A 25,509-nucleotide genomic window follows, 5' to 3' on the forward strand; every position below is an offset into this window, starting at 1 on the left:
TTTTGCCTTTTCCCCTTTAGTAAGATCCTGCTGGTTTTCATTTTATTGGTAGAACAATGGAAATACCTGGCTAAGGAGACGTATATCAAAAACACCTGCCCATAAGTTTTCCAAAATGTACAGAATTATATACAGACTTCCTCGGGGATCTTTCATTAGAGACTGGCAGCAAAACAATTAGCAGTATGAAACTTCTTCCACGTGGACATATTGACAGCTATTTACTTTAAAGATGAGACAACTAAGAAGGTACATAGAAGATCTAGAAAAATTAATGGTATAGATAAGGTAGATCAGGCTATTCTATTTGCCCTATTCTTCCACTCTAATACAACTGTGAAGTTAAAAGGTCGCAAATTCAAAACTGAGCAAAGGAAATACTTTTCCACACAGTGCAAGTTAATTTTCTGGCAGTGAGCTCCACTAGCTATCACTGAGGCCAAAAGCTTAGGAGGATTCAAAAATGGATTAACTTTTGTATAGCTAATGAGACTATCCTGAATTACAACACTAAGGATTAAACAAGGATAAAGTTTGGAAGGCATACCAGCCCTGGAGCATCAGGGCTTAAACCAGTCACTCACTGCCAAGAGGTCAGATACTTTCCTATGAGCAGGTTATTCCATAAACTGCTACTGCAGCACTCCTTTCCTCTTCCTCTGAAGCTCCTCACACTGACCACTGGTGGTGTCCTACCACAGAGTGATAATGATCTGATTCGGCATGGCAATTAAAATGTTCTGTGTAATTTAAGCTCTCCTTGGTCATATTCCTAGTTCTTTGTAAGGGACAAGGAGATTAATTCAAAAGAGTTAATAAAAGATTAGTAAGAATGAACTGCTGGTATTTAATGAAAATGCACAAAATCCTTCTTCTGTCCCACAGAAGCTCTTTGGAGCTGACACACTGGCCACATAGGTTTTACTTTAATTGCTGAAGGGATACAAGTGTTAGTTATTTGATGCAAGAGTAGCAAGGGGCAGCCCAATGACAGTATGCAAAGAGCCCATCATCACCGCCAGGGTGGCAGGTGGGCATGGCACTCAGCCATAATGGAAGTTTCTCTAAGGACAATCAGCAGAGAAAATGATAGTATTTAGATACTCATCATTGAGAAGAATGGAGAAGAATGGGACAACTCACTCCTGAGAGCCAGTAACATTTAGATAGTAACTTGTGACTAGAAGGGTTACAAGATTCCACTCCCCCCCAAAGAAAAGCTACATTCTGTAGAAAATAAGAGTCTTTAATCCTTAGAATACAGAACGTGTATAGCTATTTCTACCATCCCTGACTATAGAGCTGTTTAAAGCATATGCATAACTCAGAGAACCAGTCCTCAATCAAGTTGTGACAGCCTAGCAAAGTTGTGTGTCCTTGCACAGGACTACAATTACAGCTATAAATTACATCAGAAAAGTATGTTCTGAAACAGCAATAGCTATTTGACCAAATTGGTCACAATTAGCCCATGCACCAGTTCTCAAGTTTGACTCTATAAAACTGGTGTTATTAGGAGTGAAGAAAAATGGCTGCACTTTTTGCAAAAATAAGAAATTTCATGTTTTCATTGCTGGAATGAGAGCATGCTGCTGAGCTGGCTCGCCAACCTGTGCGCCAAGGAAATGGATGCTAAAGCCATTTCTAGCAAGTGCTCAGATTTGTCTGATTGCACCGATCCAGCTCTTCCCCCCTTAATCCCCAAACCAGATGGGAAGACCCAGCAAGAAGCAGTCTGGATTTCCCAAGCCCTACCCTGCTAAGGACTCCCCAAGCAGCAGGGAATCTGCACCGGCTGTCTCTGTTAAAGTGCCTGGAGGAGAGAAAGTCCCTACCGTGCTACTGCCTTAGTCCTCAGCACTCCGTGTCCCGAGATGTGCCAGCCACAAGGTTTAATAGCACTTAAAATAGCCCCAGCCAGCTTGAAGCAGTCCATATAGACTGTTCTATTTCAGGCACATCCAACTTACAGTTAGATCCAGCCACAGAGTAATCCAGCTTCTACACTCGCTCCTGACATTTACGCACTGCTTTGGCTATTTGTTCCAAGGCAGCAGGAAAGACAGGGTCTGTGTCTACATAAGTGTATTTACTGGCTTTTCAGCACAAACCCAGTTACACTAGATTTGGTTACAATGGTACTGCTAAACAGCCACTAAATTTGCTAACACAAATACAAGCCTTGAGGCTTGTTCAAGACACCAAGTACCTCTTGAAGCTCATCACTTCAGAGAGCAGAAACTCACCCAGGTTTACCTTCAGGCAGATATCAGCACTGCCCCTGTTTATATCTCATTTCCCATCTCCTGCCATTATTCTGTTTAGCTTTTGTGCCAGATAATATCAATTCCCATGATGCTTCTTTCTTCGCTTTGTCCCACAAATGCATCTGCACTTTCTTCCAGGATCCCCTTATGCCTAGAACGTCTTCCAACTTTCCACATCACACAAATTCCCTCTCCCCAAAAACCCAGTTCTTCCCCAGTCTCTGCAGCACAGTCACTCTCTCACACCAACTTAAGATCTACATAAGTAGACCTCAAACAGAGGACACACACAAGGTGCACCCTGGGAAAACAAGCAGCCTCATTCACCATTTTATGCAAACCTCCCTTCCTCCCACCTGAAGTCCTCTCTCCCTGTATCATGTCATGTCACACTTCATCCCGATTGTCAAATCTTCAGGAGAGACTATTTCCTTATTCTCTGTAAGACACAACGCATGCCTAAAAATGTTGCTACAACAAAGGTCACCACATAACCTTTGGGTCACCTTACCTGGGCTAGAGAAGCGACAGCAGGAGATTTAAAAACAAGTATTTTAGTTGGATTAACTTCAACTTGGATGAAAGATTTCAGCAGCTAATACTGGGTACACACCTCGCCACACCCTCTGCAGGCAGATCATCCAAGTATCTCCAGACAGCATCATCTTGTGATCTGGACAAAGTACTGGGAGCCTGAAGATGCTGAGTTCCAAATCACAGCTCTGACAGTGATTCCCTGAGAGCCCTTGGGCACGTCCCTTCTTCTCTGCATCCATTTTCCCTTCTATAAAATGGAACAATACTGACCTTCCCCATGGAGTGGGGGCTGAGAGAGTTAATGGTTATGAAGTGCTTTCAGGATTAGTACTAAAGTTACAGTTATACCAGTATCCCCTGAATAATGACCACAGACATTACGCCATCTCCACAGCCTCCTGAACAGATACCGAACCTCCTGCACAATGCAGGCTACACCCCAGCTTTTCTGCCCATCTCATTACAAACTTCCCTATGTAATTCCTTCCCTTTTCCAGTATCTCCAGCAACCATCAGAAGAGGTTACCACATAGAGGACATAAGTCCCCTCCCCCAGATTCCCAGGATACCCCATGAAGTCTTATTTGCTGTTTGTTCAGAGCTCTCAGGGAATCTCTGAGGGCAGCTGTGACATACAAAAGATACTCAGGACTCCCAAAGAAACCTGCTATAAACAGAAATCATGATACCACACAAGGCAACTGAACTGCTCTGGAGGAAAAAAACCACCTCTCTCAAACCAAAGACATGTCTAACCAGAGTGACTAGAAGTGAGGGTTTGCCAAACACCTGTTCAATCTCAGTGCACCCCATTCACCTCCCAAAACCTCACTAAATCCATAATTATAACTCACTCCCCTACACACAACTAGTACTTAGCAACATATAGAGAAACAGGATCACTAGGTCTCGCTGCGGGGGCTTCCCCACTCAGCCTGAGTGAGAGGATCCAACTGGAAAAATTAATCACAGAACCCCAGTGAAGACATCCGGGCAACAGTGAGGTGGGGAGCAGGGGAGGTTGCACTTAATCCCCCGGGATTCATCAGAATTGAGTTTTTTGTGGAGGTGGGGGGCGATTTTATTTGATGTTTCAGGTCACTGACACTAAAACATTTCAACGAGTGTCTGATCATAATAAGGTACATACTTATACCTAACAACATTTAGCAGCACATTGTATATTGACCATACATTATTTTATTTTAATCACCACCCTTTCCCTTCCCCCTCACCACCAAGCCGTTTAAACATAACCTTTATGTGATACATGTGTATCTTTAACCACTGATATTAACTTTATTGGGATGCTGAATATTTCTAGAAGGGGAGGTGTTTCAGGAGCTAGAAAATATAGGAAATTAGAGGAAGGGTGGAATGCAATTCAGTTGTTGTGATCTGTTGTTCCTATAAACAAACTGATTACACTAGAATGTTATTAGTGCAAATGCTGGACTATCACCTGGAAAGAGACCTGAAATTATCAGCTACCACAGAGTCTTTGCAGAAAGTTTTCTATCAGTAGCCTGGCAGAGGCCAAAGGTCAGGATGGGGTCTTACTGCAAGATAGCAGCAACCACGTGCTTTTAGAGTGGAAAGTAAATCCCTCAGCATTGGGTAGGCCCTGCCATGAAGAGAAACCCCCACAACCTCCCTACATGGTGACTAATACATCTGCCACACAAGCTCAGGAAGCTATTCTGAGAAGGCTAGACTCAGATGTTCATGGAGTTTTCCATATAAGCCTTATGTCAGTCCACCCCATGGGGGCCAGTGCAGGACCGGTCCCTATGGAAGTATGTACTTAGTCCTAGTTTTAAGTGATGGGGTTACCTCCACTTTCCTTAGGAGACTGTTCTCCAGTCAGATACATCTCAGACTTGTCTATACTTACGGCTAGATCGGCACTTCTGCAACCGATGCAGTGGTGTCGATTTAGCAGATCAGGTGAAGACCCACTAAGTCAATGGCAGAGTGCTCTCCCATCAACTCCTGTACTTCAGCTCCTGGAGAAGAGTAAGGTAAGTCAGCGGGAGAGCGTCTCCCATACAGCAGTGTCTACACCATGCTGTGTGTAAGTCGACCTAAGTTACATCAACTTCAGTTGTGTAACTTACGTAACTGAAGTAGTGTAACTTAGGTCGATTTACAGCTGTAGTGTAGAACAGCCCTCACTCTCCAGAAGTCTTTCCTGAGATTCAGCCCACATTTGTTTCTTGAGATTCAATCCACATTGCCAGGAACAAGCAACCTGCTAGGAGCCTATGACATATACTACCTTGCCTATGAGATGTCTGTGTAAGGACAGACTGAGGACCCTTCTGGATGCCTCTGAAAGTGGGAGCCATCAAAGATGAAGAAAGATGTTTAGTTTGGAAGAGAGGAGATTAAGGGGGAGACATGAAATACTTGAAAGGCTGACATGGGGGAAAAAGAAAAAAAAGATGGAGAAAAGCTGTTCTCTCTTGCCACAGAGGGCAAGACAAGAAGCAATGGGTTCAAACAGATTTAGATTAAATCTCAGAAAACACTAACTGTAAGAACAGACTGCCTAGGGAGATTGTGGAAGCTCCATCCCTGGAGGTTTTCAAAAGGAGGCTGGAGCCATCTGTCTTGGAAGGTTTAGACACAACAACTCCAGCACCTTGGCAGCGGGCTAGACTAGAGTAGATGACCCTGGCAGTCCTTTCTAACCCTACGATTCTAAGAACAGAAATTCAAGTTAAATAGTAATTTCTTGGCTCTGCCCTTTCAGATAAAGCTCCACTAGAAGGGGTGAAGAGGAACATTATGTCCCGGTGTGGCAGCAATGTGTGTTTTCCATTAGGGAAGAGGAAGGTAATACCTTGCCCCACCCCCCAAGTCCTGTTGCTACAAGAGGCCCAGCTACTGGGGTCCACCAAGTTTTGTTACAAACCGTACAAAAGAGCTTCCATAAGCACCAATCAGAAGACCTTTCAATCCATTTGCCAAGGCACATGCACTTCTCATTTCAGGACAGGGCACACAGCGAGGAGACACTGACCTCCACTGAGGCACATATTAAGAATTTATGATCCAGGAGATAAATACTGACCGAGGTGAAGTGAAGAACAAACCTTGGTAACAGAAACTGAAATGAAAGGCCGATCCCCATGAGTTACAGGCATTTTGAATGTCTCCATCAGAAACACCAGTGTCACCATCACAGCCATGGATTTCAGAAGTGGGACGATTTTCCCTCTGAAACCAACAGGAAAGACGAAGTCAGAGGGTCTGGGCACTTGCTGAAGCCAGCCATGGAAGTCAAATTGGATTCTTTCATTGTCAAGAAACAAAACCCCAGGCCACACCTTTACCCTACAGAGGGTCATCAAATAAGTAAAACCCACGAACTGGAGAGAGAGGTTTATCCATTCTAGTAACTAAGGACGCAATTTTCAGAAATACCCAAGTGACCAAGGAGCACAAGACCCTGAAACTAAACACAATCACTTAGGGGCTTTTGAAAATAAGTCACTCCCTATGGGCATCATTTACATAGACTTGTGTTTAATTTTCCAACCCAGACCTCTATAGGCCCTTCTCAGGTTAGATACCACGTATGAGATGAGCCACTTCCCCAGACCAGCTCCTACTGCCCACCGGACAAGCTCACCATTCCCTGCCACACCATAACCTCTGCCACACACCCACCAGCCATTACCATGCCCCAAGGCCAGGCATACCAATGTTTGCTGCCATCACCAAGAGCCCAGTGACAAGCTACATCAGAATGGAGAACGAAAGCTGCTCCAGAGCAATCCAGCCTGCCTGGCACTACACAGACACTTGCTCTGCTCTGAATTGCAATGCAGCAGACACATGGCACAGAGGAACCGGCTCTCTGCCTGCCCCTCTCCTGCAGCAAGGCACCAGCTCTCCACCCCAATCCCCCAAGGGCCACCCGCCCCACGCAGGGCACCGGCTCCCCTCCCCCCCAGGGCACCTGCCCCTCCCCCGGGAACTGGCTCCCCGCCCGCCCGCCCCAGGGCACTGGCTCCCCGCCCGCCCGCCCCCCCCAGGGCACCTGCCCCCCCCAGGGCACTGGCTCCCTGCCCCCCCGCCCCCCCAGGGCACCTGCCCCCCCCAGGGAACTGGCTCCCTGCCTGCCCGCCCCCCCCACAGGGCACCTGCCCCCCCCAAGGAACTGGCTCCCTGCCTGCCCGCCCCCCCCACAGGGCACCTGCCCCCCCCAAGGAACTGGCTCCCTGCCTGCCCGCCCCCCCCAAAGGGCACTGGCTCCCCGCCTGCCCCCCCCCACAGGGCACCTGCCCCCCCACACAGGGCACTGGCTCCCCGCCTGCCGTCCCCACAGGGCACCAGGACACTGGCTCCCCCACAGACATACACAGGGCACCGGCTCCCCGCCCGCCCGCCCCCCCAGGGCACCTGCCCCCCCCAGGGCACTGGCTCCCCGCCTGCCCGCCCCCCCAGGGCACCTGCCCCCCCCACAGGGCACTGGCTCCCCGCCTGCCCCCCCCACAGGGCACCTGCCCCCCCCCACAGGGCACTGGCTCCCCGCCTGCCGTCCCCACAGGGCACCAGGACACTGGCTCCCCCACAGACATACACAGGGCACCGGCTCCCCGCCCGCCCGCCCCCCCAGGGCACCTGCCCCCCCCAGGGCACTGGCTCCCCGCCTGCCCGCCCCCCCCACAGGGCACCTGCCCCCCCCACAGGGCACTGGCTCCCCGCCTGCCCCCCCCCACAGGGCACCTGCCCCCCCCACAGGGCACTGGCTCCCCGCCTGCCCCCCCCCACAGGGCACCTGCCCCCCCCACAGGGCACTGGCTCCCCGCCTGCCCCCCCCCACAGGGCACCTGCCCCCCCCACAGGGCACTGGCTCCCCGCCTGCCCCCCCCCACAGGGCGCCTGCCCCCCCCCCAGGACACTGGCTCCCCCACAGACATACACAGGGCACCGGCTCCCCGCCCGCCCGCCCCCCCAGGGCACCTGCCCCCCCCAGGGCACTGGCTCCCCGCCTGCCCGCCCCCCCCACAGGGCACTGGCTCCCCGCCTGCCCGCCCCCCCCACAGGGCACCTGCCCCCCCCCCAGGGCACTGGCTCCCCGCCTGCCCCCCCCACAGGGCACCTGCCCCCCCCCCAGGGCACTGGCTCCCCGCCTGCCCCCCCCACAGGGCGCCTGCCCCCCCCCCCCAGGACACTGGCTCCCCCACAGACATACACAGGGCACCGGCTCCCCGTCCGCCCGACACCTTCTCCCTCAGCGCTCACACCCAGCGGGCACCAGCTCCTCCCAGCCCCGCCCCGCCCCCACTCTACCTGCCGGGCCGGCGCGGCCCGCGACGCACGGGGGCGGGGCTGCTTCGCGCGGCTCCGGTTTAACGGCCGAGCTGCCACCTGCCAAGAGCCAGCAGCACCGCACGCAGGGGCTCGGGCCTAGTGCGCGTGCGCAGAGCGCACGCCGCGCGGCAGCCTGGGACTTGTAGTCCCGTGAGCCGCCCTCCCTGCGAGTGTGGGGGAGAGAGAGCGAGCTCGGTAGAGGGTCCTCCCCCGCTCGGCTCAGTGCAGGCTGCCCCCCCACTGCTCCTCCCCTGCTCCCACCCCGCTAATGCATCTGCCCCCCAGCCCTACCCCCCACCCCACCGTATGCCCCTCCCCTCACTTCCCCCAGTCCCACCCCATTCATCCCGCCACCAATGCCCCCTTCCTCCCCTCGACTTTACGCACAGTATCTTCCAGCGTACTGCCCCATACGCCGGCCCACCTCCTCCTGTGCCCACACTTGGCACCCCCCCCCATACACCACACTGTCCTCCCACCCCACCCCCCCCACGCCCTCGGACATGCACAACATTGCACAGGGTTAGGAAGAGGACTGGATACTTTTTTACTGGTGAGATTACAAGTGTGGTTGACAAAGGTTTACTGTGACGACATAATATATTTATTTTTCTGTATGGCATATGATTTAATACCACATGATATTCTGATTAAAAAATCAGTGTTACACAACTCAGTGTAGCACCTGTTTAATGGGTTAAATACAGACCAAAAGATCTCCAAAAAGTAATTGTAAACAGGGAATCAGCATCCAATGGTGTGTTTCTAGTGCGAACCCAGGGGGGTCTGTTCTTGTCTCTGTGCTAGTTAATGTCTGTGTCAATGATTTAGAAGAAAATAAATAAAATAAATAAATAAAAGCATTTCCGGTAAAGTTTGCACATAACAAAAATGGTGAAGAGGTAAATAATGTTAAGGACAGGCTGGTTCTATGTAGTGATCTGGGTAGCTTAATGAGCTGTGCTCACTTGAACAACTCAAGATTTAGTACAGCTAAACACAAGGTCATACAGTTAGGAACAATGACTGTAGGTCATAGAATATCAGGGTTGGAAGGGACCTCAGGAGGTCATCTAGTCCAACCCCCTGCTCAAAGCAGGACCAGTCCCCAATTTTTGCCCCAGATCCCTAAAGGGCCCCCCTCAAGAATTGAATGCACAACCCTGGGTTTAGCAGGCCAATGCTCAAACCACTGAACTATCCCTCCCCCCAAAGGTCACCCTTACAGAGTAGGGGACCATATCCTGGGGTGACTCAGAAAAGGACACAAAGATCATAGTGGAAAATCAGCTGAACCTGAGCTCCTAGATGTGATGTGGTAGGTCAGAGAGCAAATATTATCCTTGGATATATAAGCAGGGGAGGTGTTATTACCACTGTACAGGGCAAACAGAGCCCATTACGGGAATACTGTGTCCAATGTATATGTCCACACTTTGCAAAGATGCTGACAAATTGGAAAGGATTCAGAAAAGAACCACAAGAGTGTTTCACAGTCGGGAAAACCTGCCTTAGGGTGAGAGACCAAAGAAGTTCAACCTATTTTATTTCCACAAGAGCAGTTTAAGTGGTGGCTTATCAGTTATCACAGTCCATAAGTATCTAGTTTGGGAAAAGATTTCTGATAGCCATGGGGTCTTTAATCTAGCACACAAAAATACAGCAATATCCAATGGCTGGAAGGTGAAACTGGAGATAGGAAGCAAATTTTGAACAAAGGGTAATTAACCATTGGAACAATTTATCTAAGGATGTGGTGGATCCTCTGTCACTTGAAGTCCTTATATCAAGACTAGACATGTTTCTAAGAAAGACACTCCCACTCAGCAGGAATGGGCTCATAAGAATGGCCATACCATATCAGACCAACGGTCTCTGACAGTGGCCAGTGCCAGATGCTTCAGCAGGAATGAACAGAACAGGACAATTTTCCATCCCATCACCCAATCACAGCTTCTGGCAGTTAGAGGTTTTTGGGCACCTGGCGCATTGGGTTGCATCCCTGACCATCTTGGCCAATAGCCATTGATGGACCTATCCTCCAGGAACTCATCTAGTTCTTTTTTTAAACCCAATTTAAAAATTATGTAGTAAAATAAAGGAATCACTGGGTGACATTCTCTGGCCTGTGCTGTGAAGACCAGACTGATCATATGGGACCCTTTCCATTCCTAAAATCTACAAATCTGTGAAGAAGAATATGCTGCCATCTCACAATAAATATTAAAAGCAAAAGTTTTGGTAGCAATATACATACACACTGCTGCTTCAGAGTACATGCCAAACTCTGACTTCAGAAGGAAACGCTCACTGGGATCAAGTTGTTCCATAACCACCACTGCAGCATATTTCATGGGTTCTGGTGGGGGTGCCATAAGGGGCAGGGAGGCCAATGGAGGACTCTGAGGGGATGACGAAGAGAAAGGGCCATGGGGGCTCTGAAGGGAGGATGATGATGAGGAGAGGCCAGGGGGGGCTCTAAGCGGGGTGATTTGGGGAGGAGGAAGAGCCAGGAGGCTCTGGGGGTGGTGACAGGGGGGAGGAGGGAGGGGCCATGGGGGGCGTTGAGGGGGCTGTGGGCGAGGGCTCTGGGGATTTCAGGGGGAGAAGGGAGGGGCTATAGGAGCTCCTAGGAGGAGATATGGGGAGGGTCGGGTCCAGGGGGCTCTGAGGGGGGTGGCATGGGGGGGGGGGGCCATGGGCGAGGGGGGCTGGGAGTGACAATGTAACTACAATACCCATAAGGCCTGTCTGTGACGTCATCCCCATTGGCCAAATACGAATTTCCGCGTCCGGGAGCTAAAGCAGGAAATCTCGCTCCTGCCTGGAGACCGGGAGAGACCCGGGCCCGGATTTGGTGAGCTGCCCCTGCAGGCAAAGGGGGCCGGTTCGAGGGGGCAGCCCAGCGCGGGGTGGGGGTGTGGAGCGGGGGCCGGTTCGAGGGCGGGGGGGGAGCCCAGCGCGGGGTGGGGGTGTGGAGCGGGGGCCGGTTCGAGGGCGGGGGGGGGGAGCCCAGCGCGGGGTGGGGGTGTGGAGCGGGGGCCGGTTCGGGGGCGGGGGGGGGAGCCCAGCGCGGGGTGGGGGCGTGGAGCGGGGGCCGGTTCGAGGGCGGGGGGAGCCCAGCGCGGGGTGGGGGCGTGGAGCGGGGGCCGGTTCGAGGGCGGGGGGGGGAGCCCAGCGCGGGGTGGGGGTGTGGAGCGGGGGCCGGTTCGAGGGCGGGGGGGGGGGAGCCCAGCGCGGGGTGGGGGCGTGGAGCGGGGGCCGGTTCGAGGGCGGGGGGAGCCCAGCGCGGGGTGGGGGCGTGGAGCGGGGGCCGGTTCGAGGGCGGGGGGGGGAGCCCAGCGCGGGGTGGGGGTGTGGAGCGGGGGCCGGTTCGAGGGCGGGGGGAGCCCAGCGCGGGGTGGGGGTGTGGAGCGGGGGCCGGTTCGGGGGCGGGGGGGGGAGCCCAGCGCGGGGTGGGGGTGTGGAGCGGGGGCCGGTTCGAGGGCGGGGGGGGGGAGCCCAGCGCGGGGTGGGGGTGTGGAGCGGGGGCCGGTTCGGGAGCGGGGGGGGGGAGCCCAGCGCGGGGTGGGGGCGTGGAGCGGGGGCCGGTTCGAGGGCGGGGGGAGCCCAGCGCGGGGTGGGGGTGTGGAGCGGGGGCCGGTTCGGGGGCGGGGGGGGGAGCCCAGCGCGGGGTGGGGGTGTGGAGCGGGGGCCGGTTCGAGGGCGGGGGGGGGGAGCCCAGCGCGGGGTGGGGGTGTGGAGCGGGGGCCGGTTCGAGGACGGGGGGGGGGAGCCCTGCACGGGGTGGGGGCGTGGAGCGGGGGCCGGTTCAAGGGCGGGGGGAGCCCAGCGCGGGGTGGGGGTGTGGAGCGGGGGCCGGTTCGAGGGCGGGGGGGGGAGCCCAGCACGGGGTGGGGGTGTGGAGCGGGGGCCGGTTCGGGAGGGGGGGGGAGCCCAGCGCGGGGTGGGGGTGTGGAGCGGGGGCCGGTTCGAGGACGGGGGGGGGAGCCCTGCACGGGGTGGGGGCGTGGAGCGGGGGCCGGTTCGAGGGCGGGGGGGGGAGCCCAGCGCGGGGTGGGGGTGTGGAGCGGGGGCCGGTTCGAGGGCGGGGGGAGCCCAGCGCGGGGTGGGGGTGTGGAGCGGGGGCCGGTTCGAGGACGGGGGGGGGAGCCCTGCACGGGGTGGGGGCGTGGAGCGGGGGCCGGTTCGAGGACGGGGGGGGGAGCCCTGCACGGGGTGGGGGCGTGGAGCGGGGGCCGGTTCGAGGGCGGGGGGAGCCCAGCGCGGGGTGGGGGTGTGGAGCGGGGGCCGGTTCGAGGACGGGGGGGGGGAGCCCTGCACGGGGTGGGGGTGTGGAGCGGGGGCCGGTTCGAGGGCGGGGGGGGGGAGCCCAGCGCGGGGTGGGGGTGTGGAGCGGGGGCCGGTTCGAGGGCGGGGGGGGGGAGCCCAGCGCGGGGTGGGGGTGTGGAGCGGGGGCCGGTTCGAGGACGGGGGGGGGGAGCCCTGCACGGGGTGGGGGCGTGGAGCGGGGGCCGGTTCAAGGGCGGGGGGAGCCCAGCGCGGGGTGGGGGTGTGGAGCGGGGGCCGGTTCGAGGGCGGGGGGGGGAGCCCAGCGCGGGGTGGGGGTGTGGAGCGGGGGCCGGTTCGAGGGCGGGGGGGGGAGCCCAGCGCGGGGTGGGGGTGTGGAGCGGGGGCCGGTTCGAGGACGGGGGGGGGAGCCCTGCACGGGGTGGGGGCGTGGAGCGGGGGCCGGTTCGAGGGCGGGGGGGGGAGCCCAGCGCGGGGTGGGGGTGTGGAGCGGGGGCCGGTTCGAGGGCGGGGGGGGGAGCCCAGCGCGGGGTGGGGGTGTGGAGCGGGGGCCGGTTCGAGGGCGGGGGGAGCCCAGCGCGGGGTGGGGGTGTGGAGCGGGGGCCGGTTCGAGGACGGGGGGGGGAGCCCTGCACGGGGTGGGGGCGTGGAGCGGGGGCCGGTTCGAGGACGGGGGGGGGAGCCCTGCACGGGGTGGGGGCGTGGAGCGGGGGCCGGTTCGAGGGCGGGGGGAGCCCAGCGCGGGGTGGGGGTGTGGAGCGGGGGCCGGTTCGAGGACGGGGGGGGGGAGCCCTGCACGGGGTGGGGGCGTGGAGCGGGGGCCGGTTCGAGGGCGGGGGGAGCCCAGCGCGGGGTGGGGGTGTGGAGCGGGGGCCGGTTCGAGGGCGGGGGGGGGAGCCCAGCACGGGGTGGGGGTGTGGAGCGGGGGCCGGTTCGGGAGGGGGGGGGGAGCCCAGCACGGGGTGGGGGCGTGGAGCGGGGGCCGGTTCGAGGGCGGGGGGAGCCCAGCGCGGGGTGGGGGCGTGGAGCGGGGGCCGGTTCGAGGGCGGGGGGAGCCCAGCGCGGGGTGGGGGTGTGGAGCGGGGGCCAGTTCGAGGGATGCGGAGGGGAGGCTGGTTGGCATGGGGGGTGAGGCCCACTGCTGGAAGTCTGCGTGGGGGCTGGAGCTTCTTTGACCCGGTTCCCCATAGGCTGAGGCGCTGGTGCATGGCTGCGGAGCTGGTGGCTGCACGGACAATGGGCCCTGAACGGATCTGTCCCAACGAGCATGAGGAGCTGGGGCCGCAGGAGGTGCCTGAGGGAGCCCTGGACCCCCCTGGAGACTGGAGCAGTGAGGAGCCGGAGGAGGAGGAGGAGGAGGGCGGCGATGGCTACTTCTACCAGCCCCTGAGCCAGGATCCAGAGCTGGGGTCGTGGGACACGGGTTCGCTGGCAGCTGAGACAGCCCCTGCAGAGACAGCCCCTGGCATCCAGGAGCGATTGCAGGTCACGTGGGGGTGTCTGGCATGTGGGGGGAGTGCGCAGGGCAGATGGGGTGCTCTGCTGCCATCTTGTGAACTTATTGTGAGTAAAGTGATTTAGGCCCTTGCTGGGCGCTGTCTCACGATGACACGAGGAGCTCTGTCCCTCACGTGTTTTTGCGGAAGCAGAATTTGAAAGCACCTGACTCCCCTCACAATGCCCTGTAAGCCTAGGGGCACTAAACTGCATCACTGGAGATCATGAGTCCTAGTCCCAGCTCTTCCACTAACTGCTGTAACTATTCCTTGCACTTCACATCTCGTATCAGCCAGAGGCTCATACTGCTGCCTTGGGGGCTAACATATCGATCACCCTTTCCACAGACAGAGTAAATGAGAGCTTATACAAAGTCCCTTCTGGCAAAGCTGGAAGTAGAGCTCAGATCTCTGCAACTTGGCTCTGTTACTTTATATACTTTGTGTGTCTCCTTCACCCTGTCTTTCAGAAATAATAGTCTGTGACCCACCCTGTCACAGTATGGCTCAGTCACCTTTTAGCAGCTGGGCCCCATAGATGTTTATGGCTCCATGCTAAGAGAGCTTGTTCTTTGCACATGATTTTATAGACCTCTTATCACATGATCTCATAGATCTCTATCACATCCCCACCCTTAGTCTCCTCTTTTCCAAGATGAAAAGTCCTAGTCTCTTTAATCTCTCCTCATATGGGACCTGTTCCAAACCCCTAATCATTTGTTGCCCTTTTCTGAACCTTTTCTAATGCCATGAGGGGACCACATCTGTATGCAGTATTCAAGATGTGGGCGTACCATGAATTTATATAAGGGCAATAAGATATTCTCTATCCCTTTTTTAATGATTCCTAACATCCCGTTTGCTTTTTTGACTGCCGCTGCACGCTGTGTGGACGTCTTCAGAGAACTATCCATGATGACTCCAAGATCTTTCTCCTGATTAGTTGTAGCTAAATTAGCCCCCATCATATTGTATGTATAGTTGGGGTTATCTTTTCCATTGTGCATTACTTTACATCTATCCACATTAAATTTTGTTGCCCAATCACTTAGTTTTGTGAGATCTTTTTGAAGTTCTTCACAGTCTGCTTTGGTCTTAACTATTGTGAGCAGTTTAGTATCATCTGCAAACTTTGCCACTTCACTGTTTACCACTTTCTCCAGATCATTTATGAATAAATTGAATAGGATTGGTCCTAGGGACTGACCCTTAAGGATCACCACTAGTTACCCCTCTCCATTCTGAAAATGTACCATTTATTCCTCCCCTTTGTTCCCTGTCTTTTAACCAGTTCTTAATCCATGAAAGGATCTTCCCTCTTATGCCATGACAACTTAATTTATGTAAGAGCCTTTGGTGAGGGACCTTGTCAAAGGCTTTCTGGAAATTGCAAGTGTTAAAAGTTCCCATCTAATGGATGTTTGTTTAGTGTATAGATAAGATGTGTGTGGGGGGGGGGGGGAGGAGTGTGTTACAGACACATTATTATGCTTGCACTAGTTTCAAGGCTTTTCAGAGCCAGGCCTGTCTCTTATGGGGCCCTGAGCTCAGTTGTGTTCTTCAGTGACAGCTCTTTCAACAGGGCCCAGAAATGCATTACGCACTCTAAATTTGTCAGCGTTGGCAGCACTGCTTGTGGTACACTGAGTGAGGGAGGAGGGGAAGTTAAATTAAGACAGACCAAAAATCCTGACCTAGTCTTGTATTAAATCTCATGATTTTGGGGGATCTGACTCATGACTCTTTGGGTTGGCAACACTGGGGAGCATGCTGAGGCAGAAGTGTAATGAGGGGCTGTACAGGAGGATGGATGCAGAGGGAGACTATGTTTCTGCCCCAGGCTTTGCTGAAACTTATGAGGATTTTGTTGTGCACTGCAGATGCTGAGGCTGCATCTGCCAGACCCCCCTGTGGATAGCGAGGAGGAGGAGGACGACGGAGCTGCAGCTCAGAGCAGCCGAAGTTCCATCCCTATGGATCCAGGTAAGAGAATCCCCTTCCCTCTATTCTAGACTGAAGTGGCATTTGTTGGGGCTAGAGAAAGAGGCAGGTCTCTCATGCTGGGCGTGGTATCAACACCAGTACCTGGCTGCTTGGAGGTGGAGCAGAGCTCCCAGAGTCTGTCTGTCTGTCTGAAGGCTTTGGGCCTGGGTGCTGTCTCAGCAGCAGCATTTGGTATCATGCTCTGACTTTGTTTGGCTCTAGCACATGTGGAGTTGGTGAAAAAGACAATGGCTGGTGTGAAGCTCCCGACCCTGGGAATCCCCACGTGGGCCAGCGAGATCTCAGATGATCAGTGGACGGCTATGGTGCAGCGAACGCTGCAGGCCAGGCAGAGTCTCAGCACCTCTAAGCCGGAATGGAAATGAAGTGCAGAGCCAGGGTCAGGTCCCTCTGTACTCAGCTACATCAGCTCTCCTGAAAGTGTTACCCTGTGCACTTTAATCTCCGGTTATGTATGGGAGGTCGACCACTGCCATCCTTCTCTGGACGGGTCAACAATGTGACTATACCTCCCCACGGTGCTGAAGCGCTAAGATGTTCAGTTTGTCTCCCACTGAGGAAATCTGTTTCCTTGTCTCTTCCTTTCCCACTCCCAGCTCTTGGATAGCTTGATGTCAGTTATTGTGGTGTCCTCATGCTAGCCCAGTAGTAGTTCTCCGCCCCTAAGGAACCAGACTGCCTTCGTAACCTCCAAGGGCAGAGCGTTTATTGGCTCTAGCCAGGTCTGTCTGTGAGGAACAACAGATCTGCACTAGGTGCCATGGATCACAATGAGGGAAAGGGTATTTCCCTCCTCACCCATGCATGTGCTGTTGAGGGCAAACAGCTGTGCTATACTATGTCACAGGAGGTGGAGTCCAGGGTGTTGTCTTTTCAAGAGATCCATTTTATTTAGTTCTGTACATACAGGGACATCTGTACAAAATCCAACACTTTCATACTATAATGCTCTACTGAAAATAAAGTACACCATATGTACATATGACCTGTAAGCAGTTTAATACTTGTGTCCAGGGGGTGACTGCATTGTTTAGTTTTGCTTTTCCCTCATGAGGGGAGGGGCTAGGTGAGAAGTGGCAGAGGCAGCTCCATCTCTGTCTGTGTGAGTGGGGAGGGCACAGGCAGAACGCTAGGAAATAAATTTTGTACAGAAGACAACTGTGGCATAGCAGACAGTTACCAGCGGCCAAGTACTAGCTGTAATTCTGTTGGATGATAATTCTGCAGAGGTGCCACACGCACTCACCCCTTTCTCACACTGCCCCACCTTACATATCTAGGACATGGGAATGAATAGGCAGCAAACAAAATTTAAAGTACTAAACACAAAATTCCCTGCCCCACAAGAAGATTAAAAAGAGGGCTCTGTATACATCCATGTCATCCAGCCCACAATGCTCCATCACTATGCTGCAGTGTGCAACCCGACCAGGTAGTAGTGCTGGCCTGGTTAGAAATGGAGGCGGAAAGTTTCACTGCTACTCCCTTCAGGACAGGCCCCAGAGCCGGCCCCCCAGGAAAATCCCAGCCTGAAATGCAGCTACATCCTCCATCTCTTCTACTGCCAAACCACTTCTCTACAGGATTCAGGCCATCTACTCCCTGTGCACTCTCCACTGGGGCAGGTGCCTGCTCCCTGGAACCTTCTGGAGCATTTCAGAGGTGGGCTGACAGGCAGCTTGCTTCATTGAAGGCTCTTGCTAATGTGTGTTACAACCCTAAGGCCAAATCACTTCTTCGTTCTTCCCATTCCCTTGCAAACCCCTTCCATTTCCTCAGCCCAGTGCCCCTTTCTGCTCCACCTGTGTTACAAAGGGCTCAGGAACCCATCCCCACAGACTCCTGCATACCTTCCTTGCCCCTACTCCAGGATAACAGCTGCTATGTAGCCAATGGAGGTGCTGGGCCAGGCATGCGGTAAGTGTTTAGCACCTGGCTCCATGCTAACAATCACATTCAAAATAAGCAGTCATTGCCCCAATCTGTGATTCATGGATCCAGAAGAGACTTTAAGTAGCCCACAGGGTGAAGCAGATAGAGAGGCCATTCTGTTTGGGGCTGGGAGGGAAGAGAGAAAGATCTCCAAAGGATTAAAGAACCTACTATGTAAATTACCATCCCCCCCACCTCTGCTGGGGGAGACAGGCACATCTAGCATGAGGGAATTCAAAAGAACATGAATGAGCCAGGGTGTAGAAGGAATGACTTAGGAAAAAGGTAAACGGGGAGGGGGAAGGGATGGGCAGGGGAAAGGAGATATCTGTGAAGGGTCTAAACAAGGAGAGGAATTTAATATGAGTTAGGGGTCAGAATTAAAAGTAGGGGCAAGGGGGTGAAGTTAAGGAAGAGAAAACAGGCTGAAGGTCAGGAGTGAGAAGTATGAGGCTAGAGCACTGTCTCCCAAGAGGAAACCCCAGAAGACAGACAACACAGAGATGGAGCAGGGAATACCCTTAGATATGAAGAGCAGACCTGATACTCTAGGGCTTTTCCTTTTGTAATTTTCCATGATTTGGAAATGCAGTTAGGGCTTGAGTGGGTTGGTCAGTGCTGTCAATCTGTGTTATGAGTGAGGCCAGTATTTGTTTAAAGGTAGCATAGAATAGCGAACCCACTCATGCCCTTTAAAAACTAGTCTCCCCAGGGTGACAACTGGGAGAGCTGTGATACAAAATAGTGTTCAGGAGAGAACCACCAAAACACTGCAGCACCCCGGCCAATAGCACCCACAGATTACCTGCCAGGATGAAGGCCCTGGGCTACTGACAAATACATTCCTAATGATGAAGTAGTATAACTATCCCTTCTATGCTACAAGAGAACTAACAGCTGCACAACAGACAAGAGAACTAGCCTCCTACATGGCCAGCATAAGGCGAGCCTCACTCAACGCCTGCAGCAGCTACAGATTCCAAAATGCAGAGGCAACAGAATGCTCCCAAACTTAAAGTGGACCAAGACACGCCTATCACTTTACTGCCAGTGGCTTACAGGAGTGAGGCTATCCGCACAAGCTTCCTGGACACGACAGCGGGTGTAGCGATGGAGCAGCAGATGCCCCCGTGATATGGCAACAAACCACGGCTAGCACAACTTCGGGTTGAGTATGCAGACACATCACAGAGCAGGGACACATTGGTCACGTGCCCCTGAAATAGCATGTTGAATTCGGGCACTTCATTACTGGAAATACAGTGACAAGTTTGAGGGAACTCAAGACAGGAGCAACAATGGTTGGAGGAAGTGACAATCTTTCCTCATTAGAGCTTGGCCAATAAAAACCTTTCGGGGGTGGGGGGGGGGAAATCATGCTAAACGAAGAAGGGAGAGGGTAATTAGTTGAGGGTGGTACAAAGGAATACAAGTAATAATGGGCTTACATTCAGAGACTGCAGAGCACTTCACCCAGCAAAGGATTAGCCCACCTTATGGGGGGAGGGGGGGAGAGGAGGAGAGAACAGACTGGGGAGATTCAATTAAGTAAAGAAAAAGTTAAGGTAAATATCTGTTTTCCTGCCAAGCCAGATTATTAACCAGTGGAATCACCTCCCATCAAGAACAGTTACAATTCGACTGGAAAAGGCCCTTGAGAATTCACTGTAGTGAACAAACCTGCCCTGTGGATGGACTTGATTCAACCAGCTGAGCCTCTCTCCGCTGTTATGGCTACAGTTCTCTGATGCACAGATGGAGCAGGGTGTGGGTGTGGAGGATGGTCCATGCACAGGGCCTTGGGCTGTGTGCAGAACCATGTGATGTAGTCTCTGGCTGAGAAATCCCATCCAGACACTGAGCATTCGGGAGGCTTTGGTCCTGCGTCAGTAAGCAGCAGGGAATGGAATGAATCCTGCCTGGAATGATGCAGAAATGGACTGGTTGGGCTCCCTTTGCAAACGCACACACAAAACAGCGTTAAAGGAAAAAGCAGGAGGATGTGACAATGCAATGAGATACGAGGTACAATGTAAAACCAAATCTACCCTGAAAGAATGAGAATGGCGTGGACAGGCACAGCTCACCATGTTCATTCCCTAGTTATACATTAGAACCAAGTGCATTTCTGGGTACCCCTGGTGGGGAGGGAATGGGGGCCAGGCCTCCCAGGGCAGCTCCCTAACCCGTCAGAGCGCCTCTTGGCTTGAGGTGAGGAATTCTTCTGCTCTCTTGTGGGCCTCCAGGGCTTTTATAGTGTAGACATCCTGAGGAAGCTCAGATTTCCGACGCAGCAAAACCTTCTCCTTCTTGATGTCTTTCAGCATCTAGAGATAAAGTCCATGGTCAGCGCTCAGCTTCTGGAGATGAACTAACCTCCCACCCAGCGAGAGCCCCATGCCCCTCACTCTCACCCAGATCAACTTTGATCATCTCCCCTTCCCCGAGCCCAGAGGGAACAGAGGAGGCTCTTGCTCATGTGCCCCTTGCCTCACCCTGTGAGAAGAAACAAAGCTGAGCAGTAACAGCAGGGCTCCACCCAGCTGCCTATGTTTAAGGAGGCCCCGCTGGCTGGGGAGGGATTCTGCCTACTACCCAAAGCCACACGCGGCCCTACCAAATTCATGGTCCATTTTGGTCAATTTCACAGTCATAGGATTTTGAAAATCACAAATTTCATGATTTCAGCTATTTAAATCTGAAATGTCAGGGTCTTGTAATTTTAGGATCCTGACCCGAAAGGGGGGGGGGGGGTCACAAGGTTATTGTGGGAGTGAGGGGGCTGCAGTACGGCCATCCTTACTTCTGCACGGCTGCTGGTGGCGGCGCTGCCTTCGGAGCTGGGCAGCTGGCCGGGACCCAGCTCTGAAGGCAGAGCTGCTGTAAGGATGGCTTGGTATGGTGTTGCTACCCTTCTGCGCTGCTGCCTGCAGAGCTGGGACCTCAGTCAGCAGCGGCCACTCTCCGGCCACTCGGCTTGGAAGGCAGCAATGCAGAAGTCAGGACGGCATGGTGTGGTCTTGCCACCCTTACTTCTGCACTGCTCCTGGCAGGGTGCTGCCTTCAGAGCTGGGGGGAGGGAATGGGGGCCAGGCCTCCCAGGGCAGCTCCCTAGCCTGTCAGAGCGCCACTCTCCGCTTGCCCAGCTCTGAAGGCAGCGCAGAAGTAAGGGTGACAATACTACAACCCACCTAAAATAACCTTGTGACCTCCTGCAATTCCCTTTTGGGTCAGGACTCCTGATTTCGCTGGTCTCCCCCATGAAATCTGTATAGTATCAGGTAAAAGCACACAAAACACCAGATTTCACGGTCTGTGACACGTTTTTCATGGGCGTGAATTTGGTAGGGTCCTAACTATAGGCACACTCCTGGGCTCACATGTGACCTCAGCACGACTCAAAGGGGAGCTGGACATTCATATGGAGCGCAAGACTATGCAGAAGTATAACAGCCAATGCTAAATTTTTGAAGGGCGATAAATCCTCCTCCTTCAGGGTTTAAGAATCTCTAACTGTCTCACCTCTTCCTACTGTGGAGTTTTTAACGTTTCCTCTGAAGCATCTGGTGCTGGCCCCTGGATACTGGACTGGCAATATCTTTGTTCTAATGGAACCACCTATAGTGGAGGGACGGCCTCTGAGGAACTCTGCCTAGGGTGCTGGACCATGACTCACCTGCACAGCCTCTGTTTCCACTGTTTTCTTCAGTAGCTGAATGTCCTCGGCAGTTGGGGTCTCTGTCTCCATGCAGTAAACAGGAGGCAAAGGTGGGGGCGCGTAATACATGGGGTACTGCAGACAATCCGAACAATCCGGGAGGTTAGTTCAGCATGCAGGCACACAGCACTCCCGCACCAGAATCCCCCATGTCTGGCTGGGCCCCAGGGGAATTTCACATGCTCCCAACCTAATACTGCAAAGCACCTTCTACACCTCAAGCCAGCACAAAGGGGTTAGACAGTATTCCTGAGCCAGGGAGACTCCTGCCCTTCGCTGTTCCCACTCTGCCTGCTGAGCAGTGGTGGTGTGCCATGCACAATGCCTAGGCTGGCACAGCAGGAGAGTGCCGGCCACTGGCACACTCCCTACTTGATAACCTGGAACACACCTAGGCTTTCCAGGGGACAGTTGCTCCTCCCGTATCAGATGGTCAATGCCACTGAAGTAAGAGGCCAGCTGGGAGACTGGAAGAATCTCCACTAGCTTGGCAACATCCTCAGGTAACTGCATTTCATGACAACAATAGGGGACTGAGACTCAGGCTGCCACTGGGGCTCCATGGCTGGTCAGGACCTTCTGCGAGGAGGAGCCCAGTGACAGGTTCTGCTCTTTGCAGGCCAAGGCAGCAGGCGTTTGGAACCCCAATGCTCTCTCCCGTCCATCCCATTCCGAGTGACGACATTACCTGGGGGTTCTGCCGGGCCAGCTCCTCAACCTTGTGCCACATCTCTTCTCGCTCCCTCAGCCTGAACCTCCCTCTGCCGAGAAAGGGAAGAAGTTAAACTCTAGGGAAACGTGGCAGAGATGGAAATCCGATGGGGGGCCTGGAGACAGCAGGAGACTTGGGGGGAGGGGAAGTGAAAAGGGGGTCACTAATTTTGTCCTTTACAACAAAACAATTTCTGGGTGAGGGTAACACCTGGAAACTGGGAACACCTGGCAGCTGGAGGAGGATGCATTCCATTCAGTGTGCCTGGGAAGATTTTGGGTGCGCACAGAATGGCTGTCTGTCTTTGGGGGGTATCAGATTGCTAGCTGGGGGATAGTTGGAGGGTAAAGCACTTGGAAGTGGGTTGTCTGAATGATCAGTTCATGTGTTTGAGTTTGGAGGAGGGAAGCATGTGGATCTGTCCCCAGGATTTCATACTGAGGCTAGTTTGGAGTTACCACTCTCGTTCCCCAGGCAAGGCACAGGAACACTGCAACTGCCCTACCAGATCCAAGCGAGGGTCCATCTAACTCAAGGTCCCTCTCCAACACTGGCCAGGACCAGAAGCTTCAGAGGATGGCACAAGAAAGCCTCAGGTGAGCAAATCACAGATTTTTCATACAGTTTAAGTCCAGAAGGGACCATCTGATCATCTAGTCTGATCTCCTGTATAACACAGGCCAGAGAATGTCACCCAGTTACCTCTGCATTGAGCCAAACAACTTGGGTTTGGCAGATCTTCCAGAAAGGCTCCAGGCTGGGCCTGAAGGCATCAAGAGATGGAGAATTCACCAGTGCCCATGGGAGTTTGTTCCGAGGGCTAATCACCCTCACTGATAAAAATCTGCACCTTATTTCTAAATACATTTTGTCTGGCTTCAGCTTCCAGGTGCTGGTTGTTGGTCTGCCCATCCCTGCTAGACTAAAGAGCCCTTTAGTACCTTGTACTTTCTCCCCATGAAGGCATGTACATACTGTAATCAAGTCACCTCTCAATCTTCTTCTGATAAACTGAACAGATCGAGCTCTTTTGAGTCCCTCACTCCACGGAGTTTTCTCCAGCTTGTGGCTCTTTTCTGCATCTTCTTCAAATTTACAACATCCTTTTTAACATGTGGACACCACAACTGGAAGCACTTGTGAAGTTGCACTCCATATGCTTTATGAAAAGATGCTTATAAATGTGACTATGATGTAGGCTTTATGCAAAAGGTCTCTTGTAAGGTATCATAACAAAGTTTAAATTTATTGAGTGTGTTCACCCGATTGGTCGCATGTGTTATTTCTATGTCTGGAGTTAGGAGAATAAGATGTAAATGGCTCTTACTGAAGTAAACATATTAAGTGGAAGCCATTAAGGGTGCTTCAGAATCAGTGACCTGTACGTGGCTCTGTTTATCTGCAGGCCTTCCTGTGTACGTGTGGGCCAGCCCAGGAAGAATGGAGGCTGGGGTGTCTCAGGACATGTGACCATGTCACCTGATACTGGAATCCATCTTAAATCTGGGACTTTTCCATTTAGAAGGAGGGGTGGGGACCCAGAGAGACAAAAGATTCCTGCCTTGTGCCAAAGCTAGAAAAGGGGGTGGAGCAGGACAAAAGGGGCTGCCAGTCATGAGAAAACGCCTAGTTATCACCTAACATGTCTGCTGGAACTAACAAGGACTGTACCAGGGGAAAGGATTGGCTCCAGACTAGGAAGGAGTCTAGTCTGTGAAAGAAGCTTATTGGAACATCTCTGAGGGTGAGATATTTCCTGTAATCAGTTTCTTAATGTATTAGGCTTAGACTTGTGTGTTTTTGCTTTATGACTTACTTTGTTCTGTCTATTATTACTTGAAACCACTTAAATCCTACTTTTTATACTTAATAAAATCACTTTTGTTTATTAACAAACCCAGAGTAAGTGATTAATACCTGGGGGAGCAAGCAGCTCTGCATCTCTCTCTATCAGTGATATAGAGGGTGGACCATTTATGAATTTACCCTGTGTATGCTTTATACACAGAGTAAAACGGATTTATTTGGGGTTTGGATCCCATTGGGAACTGGGTGTCTGGGTGCTGGAGATAGGTAACCTGCTGAGCTGTTTTCAGTTAAGTCTGTAGCTTTGTGGGCATGGACCAGACCTGGGTCTGTGTTGCAGCAGGCTGGCATGTCTGGCTCAACAAGGCAGGGTTCTGGAGTCCTAAGCTGGCAGGGAAAATGGACTCAGAGGTAATTTCAGAACGTCAGGTGACAGTCCCAAGGGAATCTCTGTGACCGAACCTGTCACAGCAATATTCCAATATTGGGATCACCAATGCAGTACGCAGAGGTAAAAATCACTCCTCCCTGCTCCTACTCACTATTCCCCTATTTCTACATCCAAGGACCGTATTAGCCCTGTTTGCCACAGGATTATATTGGGAGCTCACGTTCAGTTGATTATCCAGAATGGAACCCCTGTATTTTTTTTTCAGTCCCTACTTTCCAGGATACAGTCTCCCATTCTGAAGGGACTGGCAGCATTTCTTGTTCCAAGATGTATGACCTTGCATTTGGGCTTCATTAAAATGCATTTTGTTTGACTGGGCCCAGATTACCAAGAGATCCTGATTGCTGTGTGTCACTGAGCCCTTTCCTCAGTGTTATTTACTACTCCATCATTCTTTGCGTCAGCAGTAATTTCATCCTTACTACCACATCACGCTTGAAAATGCTGACTAGTGCCTCCCTAGTACCAATCACTGCAGGACCCCACTACAAATACCCTTGTTCTATGATGATTCCCCGTTGAGGGCTACTTTCTGACACCTGTCAGTTAGCTAGTTAATTCACTTAATGTGCGCTCTTGCCGATATTGTACAGTGCGCAACTAAGTCAAATGCTGACAAAAGTCTCGGTAGGTTACATCTATGCAGATGCCTTTATTGACCAATTTGTAATCTCACCAAAGAACAAAATTGCGATTCTTTACCCAGACCTATTTCCCATAAACCCACGCTGACTGGCATTACAGTCCTATGATATACATGTGCAACGCCATTCCATAAGGGAAGTTTCTTCCTACTCCCATCAGTCAGAGACTGGTTTTATGCCCTGCAGCAGGACATTTTTTAATTCCATCTGATGTTACAAGAGGCCACGTACCAGCCTTTACTCACTCTCCCACTATATTGCCTGTACAGACACACTGTGGGAGTGGCCTGCCCAGCCAGAATGCACAAAGCCTTTCTGAGCAGTCGG

At 53.2% G+C, this 25,509-nt stretch overlaps 3 protein-coding genes across 11 annotated transcripts in view; 1 reads left to right on the plus strand and 2 right to left on the minus strand.

Moving 5' to 3' along the window:
* KLHDC3 (kelch domain containing 3) overlaps window positions 1-8,248 on the minus strand; it is a 35,671-nt gene extending 27,423 nt beyond the window's left edge. Inside the window, exons 1-2 of one of the 5 annotated variants that reach the window (XM_073339876.1) lie at window positions 8,109-8,248; window positions 5,881-6,026 (exon numbers count right to left, since the gene is read on the minus strand). In XM_073339876.1, coding sequence (XP_073195977.1) covers window positions 5,881-5,998 — 118 coding nt within the window. In that variant the 5' untranslated portion in view covers window positions 5,999-6,026; window positions 8,109-8,248. Of the gene's footprint in view, window positions 1-5,880; window positions 6,027-8,010; window positions 8,035-8,108 lie in introns of those variants that run through there. The other 4 variants (XM_073339873.1, XM_073339874.2, XM_073339871.1 and 1 more) reach the window with 4 other exon arrangements.
* A 2,651-nt stretch (window positions 8,249-10,899) lies between these two features.
* MEA1 (male-enhanced antigen 1) lies at window positions 10,900-24,155 on the plus strand. Of its 4 annotated transcripts, none has more exons than XR_012158347.2 (5): window positions 10,900-10,986; window positions 13,610-13,904; window positions 15,796-15,898; window positions 22,756-22,877; window positions 23,164-24,154. XR_012158347.2 is itself a non-coding variant. In XM_073339880.2 (4 exons), the coding sequence occupies exons 2-4, from the start codon at window positions 13,626-13,628 to the stop codon at window positions 22,809-22,811; spliced, it is 438 nt and encodes a 145-aa protein (XP_073195981.1). In that variant the 5' UTR covers window positions 10,900-10,986; window positions 13,610-13,625; the 3' UTR covers window positions 22,812-24,155. The 4 variants fall into 4 exon arrangements, 2 of the variants coding, with proteins under 2 accessions (XP_073195981.1, XP_073195980.1); XR_012158348.2 differs by having other exon boundaries at window positions 23,687-24,152; XM_073339880.2 differs by having other exon boundaries at window positions 22,756-24,155.
* PPP2R5D (protein phosphatase 2 regulatory subunit B'delta) overlaps window positions 16,785-25,509 on the minus strand; it is a 46,439-nt gene continuing 37,714 nt past the window's right edge. Inside the window, exons 14-16 of one of the 2 annotated variants that reach the window (XM_073339878.2) lie at window positions 22,258-22,330; window positions 21,528-21,644; window positions 16,785-20,178 (exon numbers count right to left, since the gene is read on the minus strand). In XM_073339878.2, coding sequence (XP_073195979.1) covers window positions 20,041-20,178; window positions 21,528-21,644; window positions 22,258-22,330 — 328 coding nt within the window. In that variant the 3' untranslated portion in view covers window positions 16,785-20,040. Of the gene's footprint in view, window positions 20,179-21,527; window positions 21,645-22,257; window positions 22,331-25,509 lie in introns of those variants that run through there. The other variant, XR_012158346.2, reaches the window with a different exon arrangement.

Source organism: Lepidochelys kempii, chromosome 3 (assembly GCF_965140285.1).
Source record: "Lepidochelys kempii isolate rLepKem1 chromosome 3, rLepKem1.hap1, whole genome shotgun sequence".
NCBI classification, from domain to species: domain Eukaryota; kingdom Metazoa; phylum Chordata; order Testudines; family Cheloniidae; genus Lepidochelys; species Lepidochelys kempii.

Excerpts from the sequence above, each read along its gene's own strand:
- MEA1 (XM_073339879.1), top strand. The coding sequence starts at position 13,626 with ATGGCTGCGGAGCTGGTGGCTGCACGGACAATGGGCCCTGAACGGATC. Across the intron at positions 13,905-15,795 it reads GCATCCAGGAGCGATTGCAG|ATGCTGAGGCTGCATCTGCC; the intron begins GTCACGTGGGGG and ends TGTGCACTGCAG. Across the intron at positions 15,899-16,120 it reads TTCCATCCCTATGGATCCAG|CACATGTGGAGTTGGTGAAA; the intron begins GTAAGAGAATCC and ends GTTTGGCTCTAG.